Genomic DNA, 20880 nt, shown 5'->3' on the forward strand with positions numbered 1-20880 from the left:
CTCTTACTTTAATCAAATTTGACAACAAGTAAGAGTAAAAGTTTAGAGTACATTTAAGTATTTTTGTATGAAGTAATGAAAGTAAGAGTGTAATGCATTTTTACACGTTTACACACTGTTAAGTATTTCATATAACAGATCCCAACATTCTACAAGAGGTTATATACTGAGTAACAACAAAATGTATGAGGAAAAAAGAAAGATAAACAAAAGAATTTGCAAGCATGATGATGATCAGCTTGGAGGATTGAAACATCTTTAACCTACAACCTCAGAGTCTTGTGAATCCATGAAACCCAAGTAAGAAAGGAAATCAAAAACCTCCCTGGTGGGAGACGACGGGGAGCTCCAAAATCTTGCTTCAGAATGAGAAGGATTTGGTATGAATGTGATTTGTGTTGGGATAGGAAGTGCCATTAGAGACGCCCTGCTGCTTTGACTGCATTGAAGCGGTGAAATTTTCACACCATGTAAGTCATACCAACCTGCATTAAGTGCGAATGTGGCACGCTCAGATTTGTGATTCCCCTCCTGCTGTTTTTTCTCAGGAAGGCGTAGAAATAATTTATGATGAGCTTCTTAATGAACCAAGAATCCTTCCTTGCCCTGATATTTCCATGACCCAGAAGGTAAACAACACCAGATTCTTTGGCCTTGTGTAGAAAAGACAGCTCCGTCTCGAGACTCTGCTCTGCTTCAGACAAGTTTGAGTTATCTGAAGGCCCCGGCTCGTGCCCATAAGAGGTGCTTTCTTTAACACCTGTTTTCCCGGTGATATCAGCCAAGAGAGGAATACCTAGTGTAGACCTGCTCCCATTCGGAGCTACAAGGACCCTTGAAAAGGTGCACTTGTTTTCATTATTCGAGTCATCATCTTCATCACTTTCGAGTTCCCTTTCCTGAGCTTCTTTACGAATGAACTTCTCAAGACTCTCAATCAGCAGCTGCTCAAAAACCTGGTGATTTTCTTTGCGGGCATCCTTGTAACCATATCTGTTGGTCCACAAAGTTGGAAGACTTGTTAGAAGACAGGTTATTACCCCCAAGAGGCCCGAAAAGATACACAAGGTCATGCACGCTATGATCTCCAAAGAATTAATATTGATGCAAAACATAACCAAAAAAAAGAAGAGGAAATAGCAGTGTTTCCATGATCTGTTTGCAAAAGAAACCAAACCTATGCCCATAATCTACAAGAGATGTGGAATCCCAAGTATACAAAACAATGTTTCTCAAACCGATTCAAATCTTTGTGTCATGGGCCAATTAGGAAACATGATTATTTGATTTTTAAAAGCTAATAGGCAGATAAACAGGAGTTAACAATTAACATGCTTACCGGGCAATGCAACGGAATATGTGGTAGCTTTTCAGGCAGACGCGTCGGAACAAGAATCTTTCTTTTTGAGACACAACAGGAACAGGAACATATTTTATACACACAAAAATTATCATTGAATGTACAGCCGGAAGGGAGGTAAGGAAATGCCCAAAAATTGCTGGTATTCCCTTCGCCAGTTCATTGTAAAGCAATCCAATTCCAGGAGCTCTGGTTGTTCCTAGGTTGGGGCCCAATTCCCGCAACAAATCCACGGACATTTTATTCTTGACTTCAGTTTCATACTTCAGCTTGCTTCCATAATTCCATATATACATTATTAGAAACAAGACAACAGCAAAGACTAATATGATCCAACTTCCATCTCCCACACACCATAACACCGAAGAAAAGGATGCCAACTCCAAACCCAAGAAAATAAAAACAAAGCTCAGCACAATAAGAATGTTTATCTGCCAGATGAGAAGCATAACAATAGTTACAAGGGCTGTACTCATCATCATCACGCCAAGCTCGGCAATACCTGTCATACAAGATATGAATCAGATAGATACAAACCAATGCAGAATTAACTAGGAAAGATTGAAAGCATTTAGTAACTGCTTGCTTTTCATTTTGCCAACCTATAAAATTAACTTGTTTATTCACAAACAACTTTTTGGTACAGCCACTTCTCTCAATTGACTCATTTACCAATCAACCACCAGATTGCATTTGATAACCACACTCCTATTACTTCTATAGTCTTGGCATGAATATAAATTACCATATAATGGCTGGCCAAAGCATAATAAAAAAGAGGAATATCATAGAAACAAGGACTTCAAGCATTACCATAAGCATTTCCTATCTCATAAATGTTTGAGATAGAGCAAATCAACACCAACGACAATGCCAGCAGAAACCAGTTCATAACTGGGATATAAATCTGCCCCATGAATATCCTTGATGTGTGAATAATTTTAAGGCGAGGGAAGCATCCTAGAGCTATTGATTGTTTAATACAAGAAAAAGTTGCTGTTGTCATTGCTCTGCTGGCAATCAATGCTGCTACATTAGCAATTAAAAGGACCGGCCAAAAAGCTCCACCTGTATTATAAATGAGAAACTTCTTCAATATTTGACATTGTTTTCAGTTAGATACTTAGCCTCATAGAAAATTAATCACAATGCAGAATGAAGTTGTCAAAACCTATGGGGTCGTTTACTTCATTTCTCTGTTTTTCCATTTCTCCAGTTCTCCTTCTCCATTCCTCCAGTTTTCCATTTCTCTATTCCTCCAGTTTTCCATTTCTCCATTCCTCTAGTTTTTCATTTCTCTAATTTTTTATTTTAGTAAATACAATCATCCCATATAGCATTTGTAATAATAATAATAATCATCATAATAACAAGAACAACAACAACAACAACAACAACAATAATAATAATAATAATAATAGCAATCAGAATAATAATAATAATAATAATAATAATAATAATAATATGAATAATAATAATAATAAGAAGAATAGCAATCAAAACAATAATAATAATAATAATAATAATAATAATAATAATAATAATAATAATAATAATAATAATAATAGCAATAAGAATAACAACAACAATAATAATAATAAGAATAGCAATCAGAATAATAATAATAATAATAATAATAATAATAATAATAATAGTAATAATAATAATAATAATAATAATAATAATAATAATAATAATAATAATAATAATAATAATAGCAATCAGAATAAAAGAAGTGGGAGACGCCAAAAAGACAAACTGAAGAAATGGCGACAGCAGGAGTCGAACCCGGAACTTCAGCTTCAGCAGCACTGTTCATCCGTGTCTTCCCATTTCTCCATTTGGAGAAGTTGGTTTTTCAATTCTCCAAAATCCTTAAGAAGAGTGGAGAATGGAGATGGAATAGAGATTTGGAAGAGTAAATTTAGTAAACAAGTTTTCCATTTTTCCTTTTTTCTACCTCTCCAATTTTTCTTTTTTCCAAAAAATCCTCCATTTCTCCACTTTGGTAAACGACCCCTATATTTCTATAGATATTTGTTTGTTTTTTTTTTTTTTTTGCACAAATGAAATGTAAATATAATGTGGAGTTGTAAAAGACTAAAAGTATTAAAATTAATACTAATATTTATTTTAGTTTTAAACATTTACTAGAATATTTTTATACAAAAGATGCAAGAGATTTCTCTTAGGCTCAGAAGTTTACTTGGCAAAGAAGAAAAAAAAGCTTCTGTTGGATCAGCATGATACTCCATCAGGTAAGCAGCTTGACCAAGGTAACCCAGCAGAAGGCATGGCAGAACAAGAAGCAAAAAAGTAAGCTGAAAAGAAGACAAGTTTACACTTAATATATGTGGCACACTGGAAAAGGGTTACTTGTTACAAAATAAATAAATAACTTGTTCTGCACCCATAGCAATTATACTTTACCTGAATCGATCGCACAGAAAAGTAGCAAAGATCTGCAAACATTGCTTCAGAACCTGAAATAAAGTAATAAACTTCAGCACTATACCCCAGAAAGTAATTATTGAAAATGAAAATAAGTAGCAAACTGTTTCTTCATTCTAGGGGTTCACTGAAACTTGTAATGCACATCTTTCACCATCTATAAGACTTTCTTTTTTACCAAGAATTGAGAGAGAGAGAGAGAGAGAGAGTAAATAACAACATCAAACTGCAGAGCACACAGTTTCCAGGTGTGAACTCAGGCAGTTTGAAGGGTTTGTTTCAACCTTATGGAGAATCGTGGTATACTTTGGAACCATAGGGAGGTAACACAAACCACAGAAGCTATATGAGAAAAAAGGGGGAAGAAACGAAATATAAGTGGCTGTTCACTTTACAGTTTACATACAGCCCACAAAAACATAGAAGTATCTATTTCAAGAATTTCAAATTCCAAACCTACAATATGTACCTGTTGCACACAAAAGACAGCCGCCAAGTGCACGCCAGGCCTTAGTAGAATCACGCTTGAAATAGTAGTAGATGTGAACTGGATTAAATGCTCTCCATACACGGTTATCATACTTCGTAAGGTTATAAAGGCCAATGCCCCCAAGAGAACAAAACCAAATAAATAAGGCCGGACCAACTACAATCCCCATTTTACTTGTGCCATACTTCTGTAAACTGAACAAAATTACAAGAAATGCCACTGAAATTATCTTCACTTCATCTGCAAAAGTTGAAATGTGGAAGAAATAAATATGTGCAATTTTAAATGAAATGCAAATACATTCTATGATGTAGTTCCCAAGTTGATAGGCAAGGTAATCCAAAAAACTACCAGTGACAGCATGTTAATTTCTTAACATAATGATAAAATTATAACTTTAGTCAAGTGAGAGAGTCTAGATGTTGATGATTTAGAATAGCATTAATTTCAACTCAGTATTGGATATTTGGATGTCTTCATTTACCAAAACAATGCAACAATAGGAGCTATTCCCACAAAGAATGTAAATAAAATAAAGACAATTCACTGGCTCACAATGCAAAAATCAAATTTATCAAGTTCATATAGATGCACTCCAATCCACAAATCTACTCTGTATTTAGGGTCTTTCAGTGATAATGCAAGACTAGTATCTTCTTGAAGTTTGACATTGGGCTGTCAGATGCCTGGATCCAAGCCAATAATTGAAAGGAAAAAAAAAAAGTGTTGACATTATAGAACAGTAGAAAGGCCCACGCATCAAAAGTAGTAATGAAATAGATGTGACCTTACAAAGCAAAATTTCACGAGCTCACTTGAGTTGCAACATACTTTACAAAGCAATTAATCTGTACTTACTTGCAAATGTACATAATGAAACACAATCACATATTGCATTGATAATTGAACAAGGAAAACACAAATGAGTTTTATCCCTAATATCCTGATAAAGAATGTACTAACAGCAACTTTCTCAAATCATTCTTCTAACTCAAGTATGATGATTTTGAGCATGAAAATGTAGCAGGAATTAAATTATAAAAATGAAAACCAAGGAATGATGTGATTTTGTTCTCACTAGAAATAACCTTGCTGAATTGCAGCAACTCCAACTTTTAAACCACCCATGGCAGACATCACTGTATTAAAAATAGTAGAACAAGATGAGTCTCAAGTGATAAAAGTGATGAATAAAATAAATATTGAATATGTTAACACAAAAAGACAAACCAGTAAGAAAGAAAATGGTTTAAGTACAAAAAGAAACCTGACATAGCAGGAGTTACTACACCGACAGCTATCACCATGGAGGTGCCAGCAAGAACCAACATCAGAAGAAGCCTTTTCAATGTAAGTGAAGACTCAAGTCTTTCTTTTATTTTTAAAGACCTCTCAAGTTCTGGGGATGGAACCTTGAGTCTGAAGCTAGATATGCGACTGTCTGATGGCAGTTGATTGGGGAGAAGACTAACATTAGCATGCCTACAAAGCAATGAGTACAAAGCAAATGTACCACCTGCAGTTATGAATCAATGAGAAACCAAGTTCATTTATGAACCATATTGCTACAGCATCCATAATAATAATAATGTTCAAGAACCTCCTCTGCTCACCTTCTCCGTCATCGTTGGCCCAAAGAACAATAAAGACATACTTAACCAATGGAAACAGAAACAACGTATACAGGACCATTGAAAGCGCCCCAAGAACATCTTCATCCCCAGTAATAGGGGCTTTACTAAACATCACACTAAAAGTATACAACGGACTCGTCCCCACATCACCAAACACAACTCCAAGCGTCTGGAAGGCCAATGCAATTTTCCTCACTAAAGTAGCATCCTGCAATTACAAAACCAAACAAGGACACCAAGTTATTACTCCCTCTGTCCCATTTTATGTGTCTGGTTCGGTTAACGAAGCTTGAGTGAAATTATTTTTAATTCAATTTTTCATAATATTAAGTTTAGTATTAGTATACAAAATTTATATATCTAGAAACTACACTAAAAGTACTATTAAACATTTTTTTAAAAAATCAAATTAAAAAATGAGTAAAAAATACTAAAAAAAAAAATAAACAAAGAAGAAATAGTTAGTTTGACCAATGAATACTAAGTAGAATAGATAAAATGAGATTTAGTCACCTCCTTTCATTTCAAACCAATCATCCTCAGGTAAATTATCTCGTAATGCAGGAGTCATAGTGAAGTAAGATTTAGTGTATGATTTATGTTAGCAAGAGTAGTAGAAGGTTAAAGCGTTGAAGCAACAGTAAATGATAAAGCACCTCAAAGTCACTCCTCTGAGCGCCAGGGACCTCAAGAGCCTCAACATCGAAGGAATCAATCCTCGGACCAGTCCTAATCAGCCTCTGCTCAGCATTATCCTCGTCGTCTTCGGAGTACATCCCATTCCGCGGCAGCGACTCGTCCCCGCTCTCGCCCGCATCCGTGCCGTCATTATAGATCTCCGACTCATCCTCCTCGTCCTGGAACACCCAGCGCGACTCGATCGAGTCGAGAGAGCCTAATCCGCCGTACTCCCTCTCCGATCCCTCGTCCGCCATCTCCAAACCTAACTCACGTCCGTAGTAACCATTACATTACACGCGGAAAAAGCACAGCAGAGTGATTGCGAGGTGAAACCCTAGAAATTGAGAAGAATTTTTCGAGTGAGATTTCTGTGTGTGTGTGTTAGCTCAGAAGGTCATGAGAGTTGGAAGGGAAAGACTGAAAGATGGAAATGATTTCAAGCGTTAACTGTCGTTATAACAGACAGTGAAGCATTAGCGCCTCTACTGCTCCCTCCGCTTTAAATCGCTCAATTTTTTAGTTTCACGGATGAGTAATAAAAGTAAGAAAAGTATATGTCGTCTACTCGTCTGTGTGTTTATCCGATTCTGTGATACTTCAATTATTAATTGCCATCTTAGGATTAGTTTGGAATGCACAATTAATAATAATAATAATAATAAATCAAGTCTTTTTTTAAACTAAAATTATTCCCAAATCAATCATTCATTCACTAGTTTTTCTTTAGTGGAACTTACATTTTATGCAATTAAACAAGTAAAATCTCAATTACCATGTAATGTAATGGTATCTTGGTTATCACTTCAGATAGATGGTTATAGGTTCAAATCAAAAGGTTTAGATTTTTTAGGTAGATAGTCACATGTTTAAATCACGGTGATGGAGGTTTAGATTTTTTAGGTAAATGGTCATAGGTTCAAATCACGATGATGGAAGTTTAAACTTTTTAAACTGAAAATATTTGAGAAAATATATACTCCGTGACACATATTACTTTGTAAAGAATCATGCTTATTTCAATATAGAGTTAATCAACGATTTGGTCCCTCAATTATTAGCGAACTGCCAATGTAGTTCCTCAATCGCTTATTTATCGATTTGGTCCCCGAAAACAATTATTTTTAGTCGATTTAGTCCCTCCGGTCGTCTTTCGTCAACAATTCGGAGGGACTAAATCGACTAAAAATAATTGTTTCGAGGGACCAAATTGATGAATAAGCGATTGAGGGACTATATTGACAGTTCGCTAATAATTGAGGGACCAAATCGTTGATTAACTCTTTCTAAATATATATATATATATATATATATATATATATATATATATTGAATTTTTTTTTTAAAAATAAAAAGTTATAATTCTATGTGACAATTTTTATTTTTATTTTGTTTTGCGTACAACATTGAATATCTCCACTATTATAAAATTAATTTGAATTACACCTACTAACCCCAAAAATAAATTCTTTAACATGATGCATTCTTTACAAAATTCATAGTACATTAACAGTTTTACTTACGAATTGCTCCAAAGTATTAAACAAGTTTTCACTATTGGACACCATGATTAATCTCCTCACTGAATTGTAAACACTTCTAATAGGTACAACAACTAGCATAAAAGTTTAAGACTGTCCCATTTCAAAGTCAAAGATCAAACCCTTAACTTAGATAACTTTGTTTGATAAATGCAAAGGAACCTAAATAAAGGCTCTTGTTTTAGTTTATTTTGAGATCCTAAAACATGGTGTGTGCTTGCAAACTTTGATTATGATTCACAAAAATCACACGGCTAGATAACATAGGATACAACACCACTACTCTGACAAGGAGACAAATGAACCACCTCAAGTCCTACAACAGGGGATGTGTAACTATGTAATCTAGTATGTGTATGTCATTCAAGTGTCTCTCTCGTCGTTCTACCGTCTACCCAGTTTTCTAGTCAGCAGCTTAAGTCGATAAAGTACCAGACTCAAAACTCAAACATCTACCACAAAAATCTTTTTAAACAAGACGCTATGAGGAAACTCGGGAAATCTCTGCCTGTGATGTGGTGGTTGCAATTGCATCCATCACATGCTTTCTTGCCTGTACTTTTACTGTACTCGCTTTCGGCTCAGCTTGCTTCTGGTTGGGCTTGCGGAACCTCTTCGTATGTGCCAGAATCTTCTTTATATGAATACCTACATTTGATATGTACGAGTGACAAGAGTAAGAGTTTGTATCACGCTCACTAAACAACTTATTCAACCAACAAAGTCGGGGGCACAGTTTAGATAAACAGCTTTTAATGAAGCGTTTTTCAATGAGCGTATTCTGATAAGCTGAAAACGAGCTCAAAACAACTTTTCAAAAGTCAAATTTGTACCATAAGGTCCAAAGATAATGGATAACTGAAAATGAGTTATAAATAAACATGCATGAACCACATTAGATGAGCAAATGAAGCAGGAAAAGGATACATGAGAAAACCAAATCAGAATGGAACTGTCAAGTATTTTCCTCTTCTATGAAATAATAAAAGTGAATCAGTTATTCATTACCATTGTCCTGAAGCCGCGTTGCAGTACAGTCCCGATGATGGATCGTAATAGTAGCCCAAACTGCTGCTATAGTAATAGCTACAAGAAAATAACAATAATAAGGGAGTGAGGAACCAAGATAGACAGAAGGCATAGTATAATGAGTTAATGATGATATGAAAACTCCACTATCTAATTACTCAGTCTTGCATAGAATTTAGAAAGGAACATACCCAGATGACTCATCATATACATAGTCATTTTGCAGAGTACCTGCATCCCAAATAAACAGGTTATGTATGGAGAAGGAGGATGGAGAGCAAAGCAGTTTAGGTGTAATTCAGCATTTTGAAACATACCCTCACTTGAGGTAGGATTGGTAGGAGGGTTTTCATCATCTTCTGCGAACATGTCAAAGGAATCATCACCATTGCTCATAGCAGCAGAGGCATTTGGATTTGAAGGACCTGCATTAACACTAGAGAGTGATGAAGGCCCCTCCACTGCCACACTAGGAATGAAATCTTCATCAAGGACACTATCAGAATTATTCTTCTTGAACTCCATGGAGGTGCCCAGTGTCTTGGCTTGAGCTAACCTCTCATATCCCTCTGGATCCAATCAGAAATCCCAAAAGAGAGAGAGAATGGAAAAGATTCAAATCTCAGGTATATATAACCAAAATAAGTAATAGAAAATGCAACTGGTGATTTAAAAAGAAGGGGAGAGAGAGAAATATGCAAGTATTTAAGGTCTTTCCTGTTTCTTTCTTCTTAAAGTAAACCTAATTTTTTAGTAGTCACTCCCCCCAACCCACCCCCAAAAACGAAAGAAATATATGTGCCTTATTCAGCCACAGGAGCGAGGAAACAGAGGGAAAATCTATTTATAATAGAGATAATACAATGGCAAATACCTGCTTCACGCTGGAAACTCTCTTGTCTTTCATCATAGACATCTGTAAACAAATATTGGTCCTAGTTATGGTTTGTTATTTCATTGCCCCTTAGAGATATATGTGTGTGGACAAAACAAGCACTCAACTGTAATCCCCGTTCTCCAACAGCTTCATGGCATCCTCTGTTAACTGATCAAAGAGATGTTTGTTTTCTGTAGACATTTTCTCCTTGTTATTTGAAGTACCTTTTAACCTTCTTAGTGCCTGTAAAACCTGATAGAAGAATATAAAAAATGCTGTCACTAACAACAACAAAATTTGTTGTAAGTAACAAAGAACTTGTTTCTATATTTGGTCATTTTAAATTTTTTTAGCCAGTGCTTCCAACTCATGGTGATTACAATAAAGCTACTATAACATGTAGAACCACCACCTCCCCAACCCCCTCTCTCTATTAGTCTAATTTGATGGCATTACATCAAGAGTAATGAGAGAACCAATATGCAACTATACCATAAACAATATTCAACAATACCATTTTTCTTTTAGTAAAGACAAAAGAAGTGCTGCAATAACTAGATGCAAGCCAAATTAGAGCAGCAATACAAACTATAAGCATTGATAAGGAGACCTTTCTTGGTAAAGCAATAGTGAGATGGGAAGCATTATGATAACACTAATATCCCAGGCAAACAATAAGAGACATGGTGAGTAGAATATTTACTGTTTCTCCAGGCTCAAGAACATCAGCAATTCGCCTCTTCATCTTCCCAAGTTCTTCTGATGTAAGATCACGAGCCTCATCTTCATTGGCTGTTATGACTCTTGTTTTCACAGCAGCTTTTGGATGAACATCAATGCTATCAAGCCATGCATCCTGAGAAAATTCCAGGTAAGTTTTCTTTTTCTTGTGCACCAGGAGAGAGAAAGAGAGAAGGGAGGAGTGGGGGGGGTGGAAGTGATCATTGGAAAGTTGAATTACCTTGATATCATTTTCATTGACATACTCAACATAATTTCCATTGGCATCAAAATAACCTTCTTCCCTCTCTTTGTTCAGATTGAAGGGTTCTATCTGAATCCCATCCTCAACAAATGTTTCATTATCCTGCCAAAAGTAACCCCCAGTGACTTTCTATCTTCAACTGGCTCATGAACATAAGGTCACCTAAATTAAACTATCATGAAGACGTAGTTGCTTATAAAATTTTGATAGAAATGAAGTGACTGTATTCAAGTTGAGAAAGCCAAAGCTATAGCAAGCTAGAACATTTATTCAACAACATCAGAAGAAGTATATGAAGAAATAAACCTCATATGCCTCTTCGGCCAGTGCTATGTTGTGAACCATTCCTCTATTTCCTTCATCAAGGAGGTCAGCTGTGATTTGACTTCGGCGCATTGCCCGCTCTTTGGCTGCAAGACGAGGATTCTTCCATCCACTTGGTAATTCCTCACTTCCATCCACCACATAATCACCACGCTTTAACTTCTTACCTTTTGGGAACCTTACCCTCTTTTCCCTAAGCCATTGTTAATGAAACAATATATATTAAATAAATAACAGGAAAGTTTATTCAGTCCTAACTGAAACTCTGAAAGTCAAAAATCACATCAAAATGCATTGAACAGATCCTTGTATAAACACTGTTAGCTCTAACTGGATATCAGAAGACAAGATTCAACCATGCAAAATCTCCTTAGGAAACACCTAGCTCCAGCTCGAGCTGATTGAAACTCAACGTTATATCCATATTACCTCGTTATTTCCATTTACAGAAACATGAATGCATACAAATACTGTTGAAACCCTAAATACAGCTCGGAAATCAAAATAAAATTATGCAAACCACGTACTAGCTCATTCAAATTAGGGTTCAGACAAATTAAAACAAACAACAGAACTACCGCATAATAGCATTTGCTATGCATATATAACATAATTGTGCGTGTGTGTGTTGGTGTGCACGCAGGAGAAGTGAGTTGATGGTTACGCGGAGGGTTTTTGGGAGTCGTCGTCGACGGAATCCACGAAAGGACGCTTGCGAGATCGCTGTGGTCCTCCTTCCTCCATGGCCTATCGTCGGCGTAGCTCCGAGCAGTTGGTTCGGCAATAAACCGTGATTCTATACAGCTAAGGCGATTGCCGGTCACTGTTTTTCCTTTCCAAAAATGCAATTTCAAATATCAATTCGGGCTCAACACATGACTCAGCATTCTTCTAAGATATATACGAGGAAAAGTTGTATTTTTCGTCTATAAATTATAAAGTAATTGTAGATTTTGTCTCTTAAGTACCATACTCACTTTTATTTTTCGTTCATTTATTAATAAAATATTAAGAATAAAATTTGTAATTTTAGTATAATTCAGAGACGAAAAGCGAGCACGAAATGACAAAAAATGCAAGGACAATGATAATTTAAGGACAGAAAGTGAGCATGACCAATACTCAGAGATAAATTCTACAATTATCTTATAACTTAAATACGAAAATACGGTTAATAAATTATAGATTCATGGGTGATTTATAGTGATTTAAGTTGTGTCACGTTAATTATTAACCTTATTATTTTTTTCTCTCTAGTTTCTCTCTAGGGTTTTTGCGGTTCCTACTAGGGTTTTCCTAGGTTTTCAACACCGATTGGTTCCTTTTGTCCGGACGATGGCCGGTGGTGATAACATGGATGTCGAAGGGCTGGGAAGGGAGAGGGAGATGGATGCGGATGATGAACGGATGAATGGGGAGTTGCCGGACGGTGCGGGTTTGCGTCGGTCGAATGAGGGGAGGCGGTTGGCGAAAGGAAATTTAGAAGGGAGGGCGGTTGGAATGGGCGAAGGAAATTTGGATGCTATGCGAAGAGAGGATGGGCTAGGGAGTGGCAGTGGCATGTGGCATGGAGGGGAAAGCTTAGCTGGAAAGGTGGGCAGATTTGGGGGGATTAAGGAGGGTAGTTTAGATGGGAGGGGTGTGGGCAGATTTGGGGGGATTAAGGAGGGCAATTTAGATGGGAGGGGTGTTGGCAGTAGGGGGCGGCGTGAGGGAGAGGAAGGGGGGGCGGTTAGGCAGCCGGGAGGGGTGGAGGACGTGGCGGAGTTGTCGGATAGGTGGGCGGATTGGGCACTGCTGGAAGAGGAGGGTGCGGTGTTTATGCCGGGAGGAGAGAACGACGGGGATGAGGGTGACAGGGAGGATGAGGAGGAGACATGGAGGGTGGTCGGGCGGTTCTTGACGCAAAAGCAAATCAAACTGGATTTTATGAGACAGGTGTTAGCGTCAGTATGGCAGCCAGTGCGTGGGGTGCAGGTAACGGAGATTCAGAGGGGTTTGTTCTTATTTGTTTTTTTCCACAAAACGGATATGGACTACGTTCTGAATGGGGGACCCTGGGCTTTTGAGAACAATGCTCTGGTGTGTCGGGAGGTGGTGGACGGGGTGAATCCTATGGATGTGAAGCTGGACATGATTGATATGTGGGTACAGCTGCATGACATGCCTAAGGGGTACACATCTCATGCAATTCTGGAACAGGCAGGGAACTTTTTGGGCTCTTTTGTTAAGCATGATGAGCGGTTTGAGGGGGCACCATGGTTGACTTTTCATCGTATACGGGTGTCAATACCGGTTGATAGGCCACTGAGGAGGAGAATGAGATTGATGAAAAGGGACAGGACTACAACTTGGGTTAATTTCAGGTATGAGCGGCTGCATAAATTTTGCTATTTTTGTGGTTTTATGGGTCACTTGCATACGTTTTGCCTACAAGCTAGGGAGGCGGGGGTGCCAATGGATAGGTATTTGTACGGTCCGGATATGCGGGCTGGTGGATCCCGGAGCGCTCCTAGAGCGGTTGGGGATAGCTGGCTCGTGCCGGTCGGTGGGAAACCACATCCATTGGTGAAGCCACGGATGATTGGGGCAGTAGAAGGGGAGAGGAGAACTGAGGGAGTAACGCCCACGAGTATGTCTGAAGATGAGGTGGTGGTGGCTACGACAAAGCGTCGTAGGCATGGGACGGAGGGGGGGGGGGGGGGGGGGGGGATAGTGGAAATGATGAGGTAACAGTTGCAGCTGGTTCAAAAAACTTGTCCATGGCGGGAGCTGGTGTCCAGCCCCGCCCATCATCATGAGTACTTTGAGCTGGAACTGTCGTGGCTTGGGCAATCCACGCACAGTTCGACAGATTGTGGGCCTAGCGGCCAGTAAGAAGCCTGATTTTGTGTTCTTGATGGAGACCAAGGTACCACGGGTACATGCGGAACGGATCCGGGTTACGCTTGGCTATGAAGGTTTGTTTTATGTTGATAACGATGGTTTGAGTGGAGGAATGGCGCTTTTGTGGAAGAAGAATAATACGGTGAGATTTTTAAGCTATTCGCAGAGTCATATTGATGTGGAGGTAAGCTTGTTTAATAAGTTATGGCGCATGACATGCATTTATGGTATCCCCGAGCGTGGTAGGCGGGAGGAGACATGGGATTTACTTGGTGCTCTCAAGACTAGATCCTTATTGCCCTGGGTGGTGATAGGGGATTTTAATCATCTACTATATCAGCATGAGAAGAAGGGGGGAAATCCGTATCCTAATAGTCTGTTACGGGGTTTCGGAGATGCTGTGGATGACTGTGGTTTGATGCAAATGCCAATGAGGGGCCATCAATATACGTGGCAGAAGGGGAAGGGGACGCCGAATTGGATAGAGGAAAGATTGGATAAGGCTTTAATAACGAATGATTGGGGTCTGCTCAATGAGAATGCAATGCTGGAAAATATTCGAACTCGGGCATCGGATCATTCGATCCTATTCCTCAGTATTAATGCGATTTGCATGACAAGGAGAAGGGGACCGCGGAAGTTTAGATTTGAAATGGCTTGGCTATTAGATGAGGGGTGCAAAGGAATAGTAGAAACGGCCTGGCAAGAGGGGAGAGCGGAGGGATTGCTGCACTGCCAACAGTTGTGTGGAGAAAAGTTGATGCGGTGGGGTGGAGATCAGTTCCATAAATTTGGAAAGCGAATTAACCACCTGCAGCGGAGGCAAGATGCCATACGGAATAGACGAGATTTGGTAGCTCTTGCTGAGTACCAACAGATTGAGAATACCATGAAACGAGTAGAGGCCCAGGAGGATGTGTTTTGGAGGCAGCGGGCCAAGCAACACTGGCTACGCGGGGCTGATGCGAATACAAAATTTTATCACAGGTATGCTTCTACACGCCGGAAAAAGAATTTTATTTCTACTATTAAATGTGATGCTGGTAACTAGGTGGAGGGGGATGATATGCATGCTGTTATACAGAATTATTTTGAAAATATTTTTGCCTCAAATGGACTGAGTTGTAATGATCCACTTTTTGGAGTCCTAACCACACGAGTAACGTTGGAGCAGAATATGATGCTAGACCGCCCTTTTGAAACTAATGAGGTTAAAGAGGCTCTTTTTTCAATGTATCCGGATAAGGCACCGGGGCCGGATGGGTTGAACCCGGGTTTCTACCAGCAGTTTTGGGGGATAGTGGGAGGAGATGTATCTGGTTTTATAATTAATGCCTTGAATTCCTGTGTATTCCCTGAAGGATTAAATGATACTAACATTGTCTTGATACCGAAGAAGGAGATGCCTGAGACAGTAGCAGATTTAAGGCCGATCGCACTGAGTAATGTCATTTACAGAATTATGGCCAAAATGATAGCAAATAGGATGAAAACATTGATAGGAGGATTGATCTCAGAATCCCAGAGTGCTTTTATCCCGGGAAGGCTAATCACGGATAATATCCTGGTGGCAGCGGAGGTGGGGCATTATCTGAATAGAAAGCAATGTGGTATAGTGGGATGGAGTGCATTAAAGCTAGATATGTCAAAGGCCTATGATAGAATGGAGTGGAACTTTCTGGAAAGGATGCTGAATGTTATGGGTTTTAGTGAGAAATTGGTAAAGCTCATTATGATGTGTGTAACGACTGTTAATTATACTGTAATGATTAATGGTATAGAAGGGGGGCACGTAAAACCAACCAGGGGACTCAGGCAGGGAGACCCGCTCTCTCCATATTTATTTATTATTTGTGCAGAGGCTCTCTCGATGATATTGCAGTATGAACAGTTGGCAGGTTCAATACATGGGTGCAGAGTAGCAAGGGGGGCACCGCCTGTATCACACCTATTTTTTGCGGATGATAGTCTCCTATTTTTTAAAGCAAATATCCAGGAGGCAGGAGTTATAAGGCAGTGCCTTGCAAGGTATGAGAAATTGTCAGGCCAGGCAGTGAATTATAATAAATCAAATATATGTTTTAGCAGAAATACCCAGGAGGCTGACAGGGCACAGGTGGCGAATTGCCTGGGGGTGGTGCAAGCACCCAATTTTGGGAAATATCTGGGCCTACCATCTTTTGTAGGGAGAAACAAGAGAGCTGTTTTTTCGTATGTGGAGGAAAAAATCAGGCAACGAATTGGTTCGTGGAGTAAAAAGCTACTCTCTCAGGCTGGTAAGGAAGTATTATTGAAAAGTGTAGCACAATCTATGCCTACCTTTTCGATGAGTGTTTTTTTGTTACCTGAGACAGTTTGTCAGTCAATTGAGCAAACTATGAATAAATATTGGTGGGGCAGTGGAAGAGAAAGGGGAATACATTGGAAGGCATGGGACAGGTTATGCATACCAAAAAAGTATGGCGGTATGGGTTTTAAAGAGCTGAGGGCTTTTAATATAGCAATGCTAGGTAAACAGGCATGGCGGTTTTTAACAGACCCAGAAACACTCGTAGCCAAAATCTATAAGGCAAGGTATTATCCCACAACTAGTTTTACAGATGCAACTATTGGTAATTGCCCGAGTTATTGTTGGAGAAGTATAATGGCGGCCCATGCAATGGTAGTCTCAGGGGTGCGAAGGAGGATTGGGAATGGACAGACAACCCTAATATGGGGACACCCGTGGTTACGAGACAATCCTAGCCCATTGATTCAAACAGAAATGCCACAACAATTGAGAGAGGCGCGAGTTGCAGGACTAATTGATTTACAGACTCATACCTGGGATCCGCATATTCTGTCTGATTTATTTATTCCTGAAGATGTGGAGCGAATAAATATGATCCCTGTTAGTCCTGAGTATGAGGACTCATGGTATTGGATGAGTGACCCAAAGGGGACATATACAGTAAAGAATGCCTATAGGCATATTGTGGGAGATTATGAGAATAATCCAGCGAATTTTGATAAGTGGATCGCAATGTGGAAAATAAAAGTACCCCCGAAATGGAAAACTTTTTTGTGGAGAGCCATATGTGATATTTTGCCAACAACCCTTAACTTGATATTTAAAAGGGTGGAGGTGGACCCAACTTGCCCTATGTGTGGTTTAGATCATGAAGATGTGTTGCATGCTTTAGTGCTCTGTGAATATTCTAGACTTGTTTGGAATATAACACAATTACCTATTATTAATATTGTTGCAGACTCGTTTACAACATGGCTAAAAGGGGTTATGGCAGTCTTGACGGAGGACCAGATCCGGTTAATGGTAGCAGTATTATATTATATTTGGAGAACCCGGAATTCAGCTGTCTGGAAGGGATCAATGATGCGGCCTACCCAGTTGGCCAGAGCAGCCACCGTAGCACTGCAGGCGTACGGCACTGCTCATGTTGGCCGAACCAACCCGACACCGGCGACGGACCACGTGAATGGTCCAGGAGGGGGTGGTCTACGATGTTATGTGGACGCGGGTTTCCGGCACGACACGGGCGAGGCTACTTACGGCATGGTAATTATAGCTCCAGATGGCTCGTTTGTGGCAGCAAGGAATGGCAAGTTACCAATTTGTTTTTCACCACTTATGGCGGAGGCTCAGGCATACAAGGAGGCTTTGTCCTGGCTACTTGAACGGGACACCACATCAGTAAGTTTACTCACGGATTGCATGGAATTGGCAGCGATATTCAGGCACCATCATGCGCCAATACATTCGTACGTTGGGGTCACAGTTGACCAGTGCAGGACGTTTATGTCGTTATTTAATCGTATTACTTTGGATTATATTTCTAGGCAGGTTAATTTACATGCGCATACTTTAGCTACGTTAGCATTTACTCAGGATCAAGCTATGTACTGGGATGCTATCCCACCTGACACTATTTCGGCTTTGATTCATTAATACAATCGCAAGATTGACCTTCAAAAAAAATACGAAAATACAATTTATCCTATATATTATTATTTGACGGTAATAAACTTAATTCTTACTAACACCGACATTTGTTGGCCACTACGGCCACACTAATGCTTTTACCACTGAGTTATGTTTGGGGATAAATTTTTACACATAAGTTTGAATCCCAAATCTAAAGATCCGATTGTAATTTGTAAATTTTTACACATAAGTTTGAACCTCAAATATAATGTTGTGTTTGGTTCGCACACGAAAATTGAAATCATAATGGGAATCAAATACTTGGTAATGATAATGAATTTTGACAAAAATATTTTGCATGTTTAGTAGTAGAGTCGACTTGGAATGATTACTAATATTAATGTTTGGTTATATACATGATTGTAAAACTCGGCCTAGGGCTTAGGCGGTACCATGTCGTGCCGTTTTTGTCTAGAGTCGCCCATTAATCGACCAACCGCCTAAGTGGCCAAATTGGCCAAAATCAGCCGAGTCAGTAATCGATCAATTTCATCTGATTTTAACCAATTTCGTCCGAGTTGGCTATACACTTTATTATTTTAAAGCTTTTGTTTCTTTCATTAATTCTTGAATCTTGATTTATTCGAAGTCTATTCTGCTGCTTTGCATTTTAATGTTTTAATTTCTTTCATTAATTATTGGTTTCTTTGATTCTTTCATACAAATGGAGTTAATTCCCAAAATGATCATTCTACTATGATCTTTTCTCAAATTAGTTCATTGACTTTTAATTGCACCCAAAGTGGTCCTTTGACTATTAAATTTTAAACTAAAATGGTCAACCGTTAGTTTTGGTGTTAAGTGGGTGTTAAAATTATGAGTAAAACTGGTAATTCAGAGTTTTCACTATTGTCAGAGGACTACTTTGAGTGCAATTAAAAGTCAAAGGACCAATTTCAACTATCTAGTTAATATTTTAAAAGAAAATTTCATTTTTATGAACTATAATATAATCTAAAAGTTTCAATTGTGTATCATACTTAGAGTTGATGTAATTAAATTAAAAAGTATTTATGAATATAATATTAATAGTGATGATATACAATTTATTCCAACCATTTTATATTTTATTATAAATATTCTTGTATCACGTTTTGAAGGTTTTTTTTTTTTTTTTTTTTTCGCATCCACTGACCAACATTTTTTGTTCTACCCCTATTAACCAATGTTGCATTTTTGTAATAGACAGTGATTTTTTTAATCTTTTTTATCCGTTTGTATTTAATTGTTGTCTTTTTTTTCTTTCTTTTTTTTTTTTTTATAATAAGCAATGGTTTATGTCTGTTGTCCATTTGGTTATAATTTTTCACAATAGTTTTGCCATTATATGTATGCCTATTTATGATCATAGAAAATCAAAATCTAAATACATAATGTCAAGCATTCCTGAATAATACAGAGTTAATCCAAACTCCAAAATTAATGTTAGTTTGTACAGCTATATATAAATACTAGGCTAACAATCAAAATTATTATTCTAAGTTATTTAAAAAAAAAAAAATCTAGCTAACAATTAAAATAAAAAGACTGTTTATTTAGAAAATGAAAATAAGTACAAGATCAACCCCTTTTAATCAAAATGAGTACAAATCATGTTTTAACTACAAAGAGAAAATTCCTAAAATGGTCCTCCAACTATGGCATTTTCTCAAATTGGTCCTTTGACATTTAATTGCACCCAAAGTAGTCCTTTGACTATAGTGAAAACTTTAAATTACCAGTTTTACCCCCCATTTTAACACCCACTTAACACCAAAATTAACGTAGGACCATTTTGACTTAAAATTCAATAGTCGGAGGATCACTTTTGGTGCAATTAAAAATCAAGGAATAAATTTGAGAAAAGGTCATAATCGGAGGATCGTTTTGGGAATTGACTCATACAAATATACATTCTTAATTAGTTAATACAAATAACACAATTATTGATTTTAATATTGTTATGACTTATGAATTATCATTATTTCATTTATTTTGATGTGTTATTTGATTGAATGTTAAAAACAGCCTCATTAAAATTGTTAAACTGCAAATCTGCCACTATTTTTTTTTTTGCGCTCGCCTAATTCCACCTAGGCGCTAGGCGCTGCCCTAGCGTCTAGTACAACCATGGTTATGTATGACCCTATAATGATTGTTTAAAAAATACAAAAAAAAAATCAAGACAATTAATCATAATATAATGACATACACAGTACTAATATGAACAACAAGTCAAAACAAAAATCTAAATGATATAGTGAGGAGGTGATATATGAGGAGGAATAAAATGGAATGATACCGTCTTTAATTAGGGAATGAAATGTTTAATTGAATGAGTAATCAAATATCATATTTGTGTTTTAAAAAGTTATCAACCAAACAATAATTATGATTTGATTCTCATTTTCCGAGTGTAATCCCATGAACCAAACACACCCTAAATTCACACGAGTAGAGTTTATAGTGGTTATCAGTTGTTCTTATCCTTAATTGTTTTTTTTTTCTACACTTAAAAAAAAAAAAAAAAAAAACATAACATCTAATTAAGATCATCAAGAAGTATATCAACCAGTAAAACATTAAGGGAAGTCCTCCAGTCCCTACTATCGACTATGAACAGGCTTCCATAGTTAACAAGTGGACAATCTTGTTCGTGGACCG

General features: G+C 37.8%; 2 protein-coding genes across 2 annotated transcripts; both read right to left on the reverse strand.

Annotated features, from left to right (window-relative positions):
- Positions 1–76: 76 nt before the first annotated feature.
- On the reverse strand, positions 77–7084 carry LOC109169007 (potassium transporter 7-like). Its single transcript, XM_019317892.1, has 10 exons — positions 6592–7084; positions 5915–6143; positions 5569–5817; positions 5390–5440; positions 4281–4541; positions 3791–3843; positions 3567–3681; positions 2174–2428; positions 1340–1862; positions 77–993 (listed from the first exon to the last, which is right to left on the reverse strand). The coding sequence occupies exons 1-10, from the start codon at positions 6868–6870 to the stop codon at positions 462–464; spliced, it is 2547 nt and encodes an 848-aa protein (XP_019173437.1). The 5' UTR covers positions 6871–7084; the 3' UTR covers positions 77–461.
- A 1266-nt stretch (positions 7085–8350) lies between these two features.
- Positions 8351–12258, reverse strand: LOC109169013 (CD2 antigen cytoplasmic tail-binding protein 2). The gene is made up of 10 exons (XM_019317907.1): positions 12034–12258; positions 11352–11562; positions 11022–11147; positions 10764–10916; positions 10186–10312; positions 10058–10099; positions 9501–9752; positions 9375–9414; positions 9163–9240; positions 8351–8802 (listed from the first exon to the last, which is right to left on the reverse strand). Exons 1-10 carry the CDS (start codon positions 12111–12113, stop codon positions 8736–8738), a joined length of 1176 nt encoding a protein of 391 aa, XP_019173452.1. The 5' UTR covers positions 12114–12258; the 3' UTR covers positions 8351–8735.
- Positions 12259–20880: the final 8622 nt, after the last annotated feature.

The sequence above is a fragment of the Ipomoea nil genome, unplaced genomic scaffold, assembly GCF_001879475.1.
Source record: "Ipomoea nil cultivar Tokyo-kokei standard unplaced genomic scaffold, Asagao_1.1 scaffold0317, whole genome shotgun sequence".
In the NCBI taxonomy this organism is placed as follows: domain Eukaryota; kingdom Viridiplantae; phylum Streptophyta; class Magnoliopsida; order Solanales; family Convolvulaceae; genus Ipomoea; species Ipomoea nil.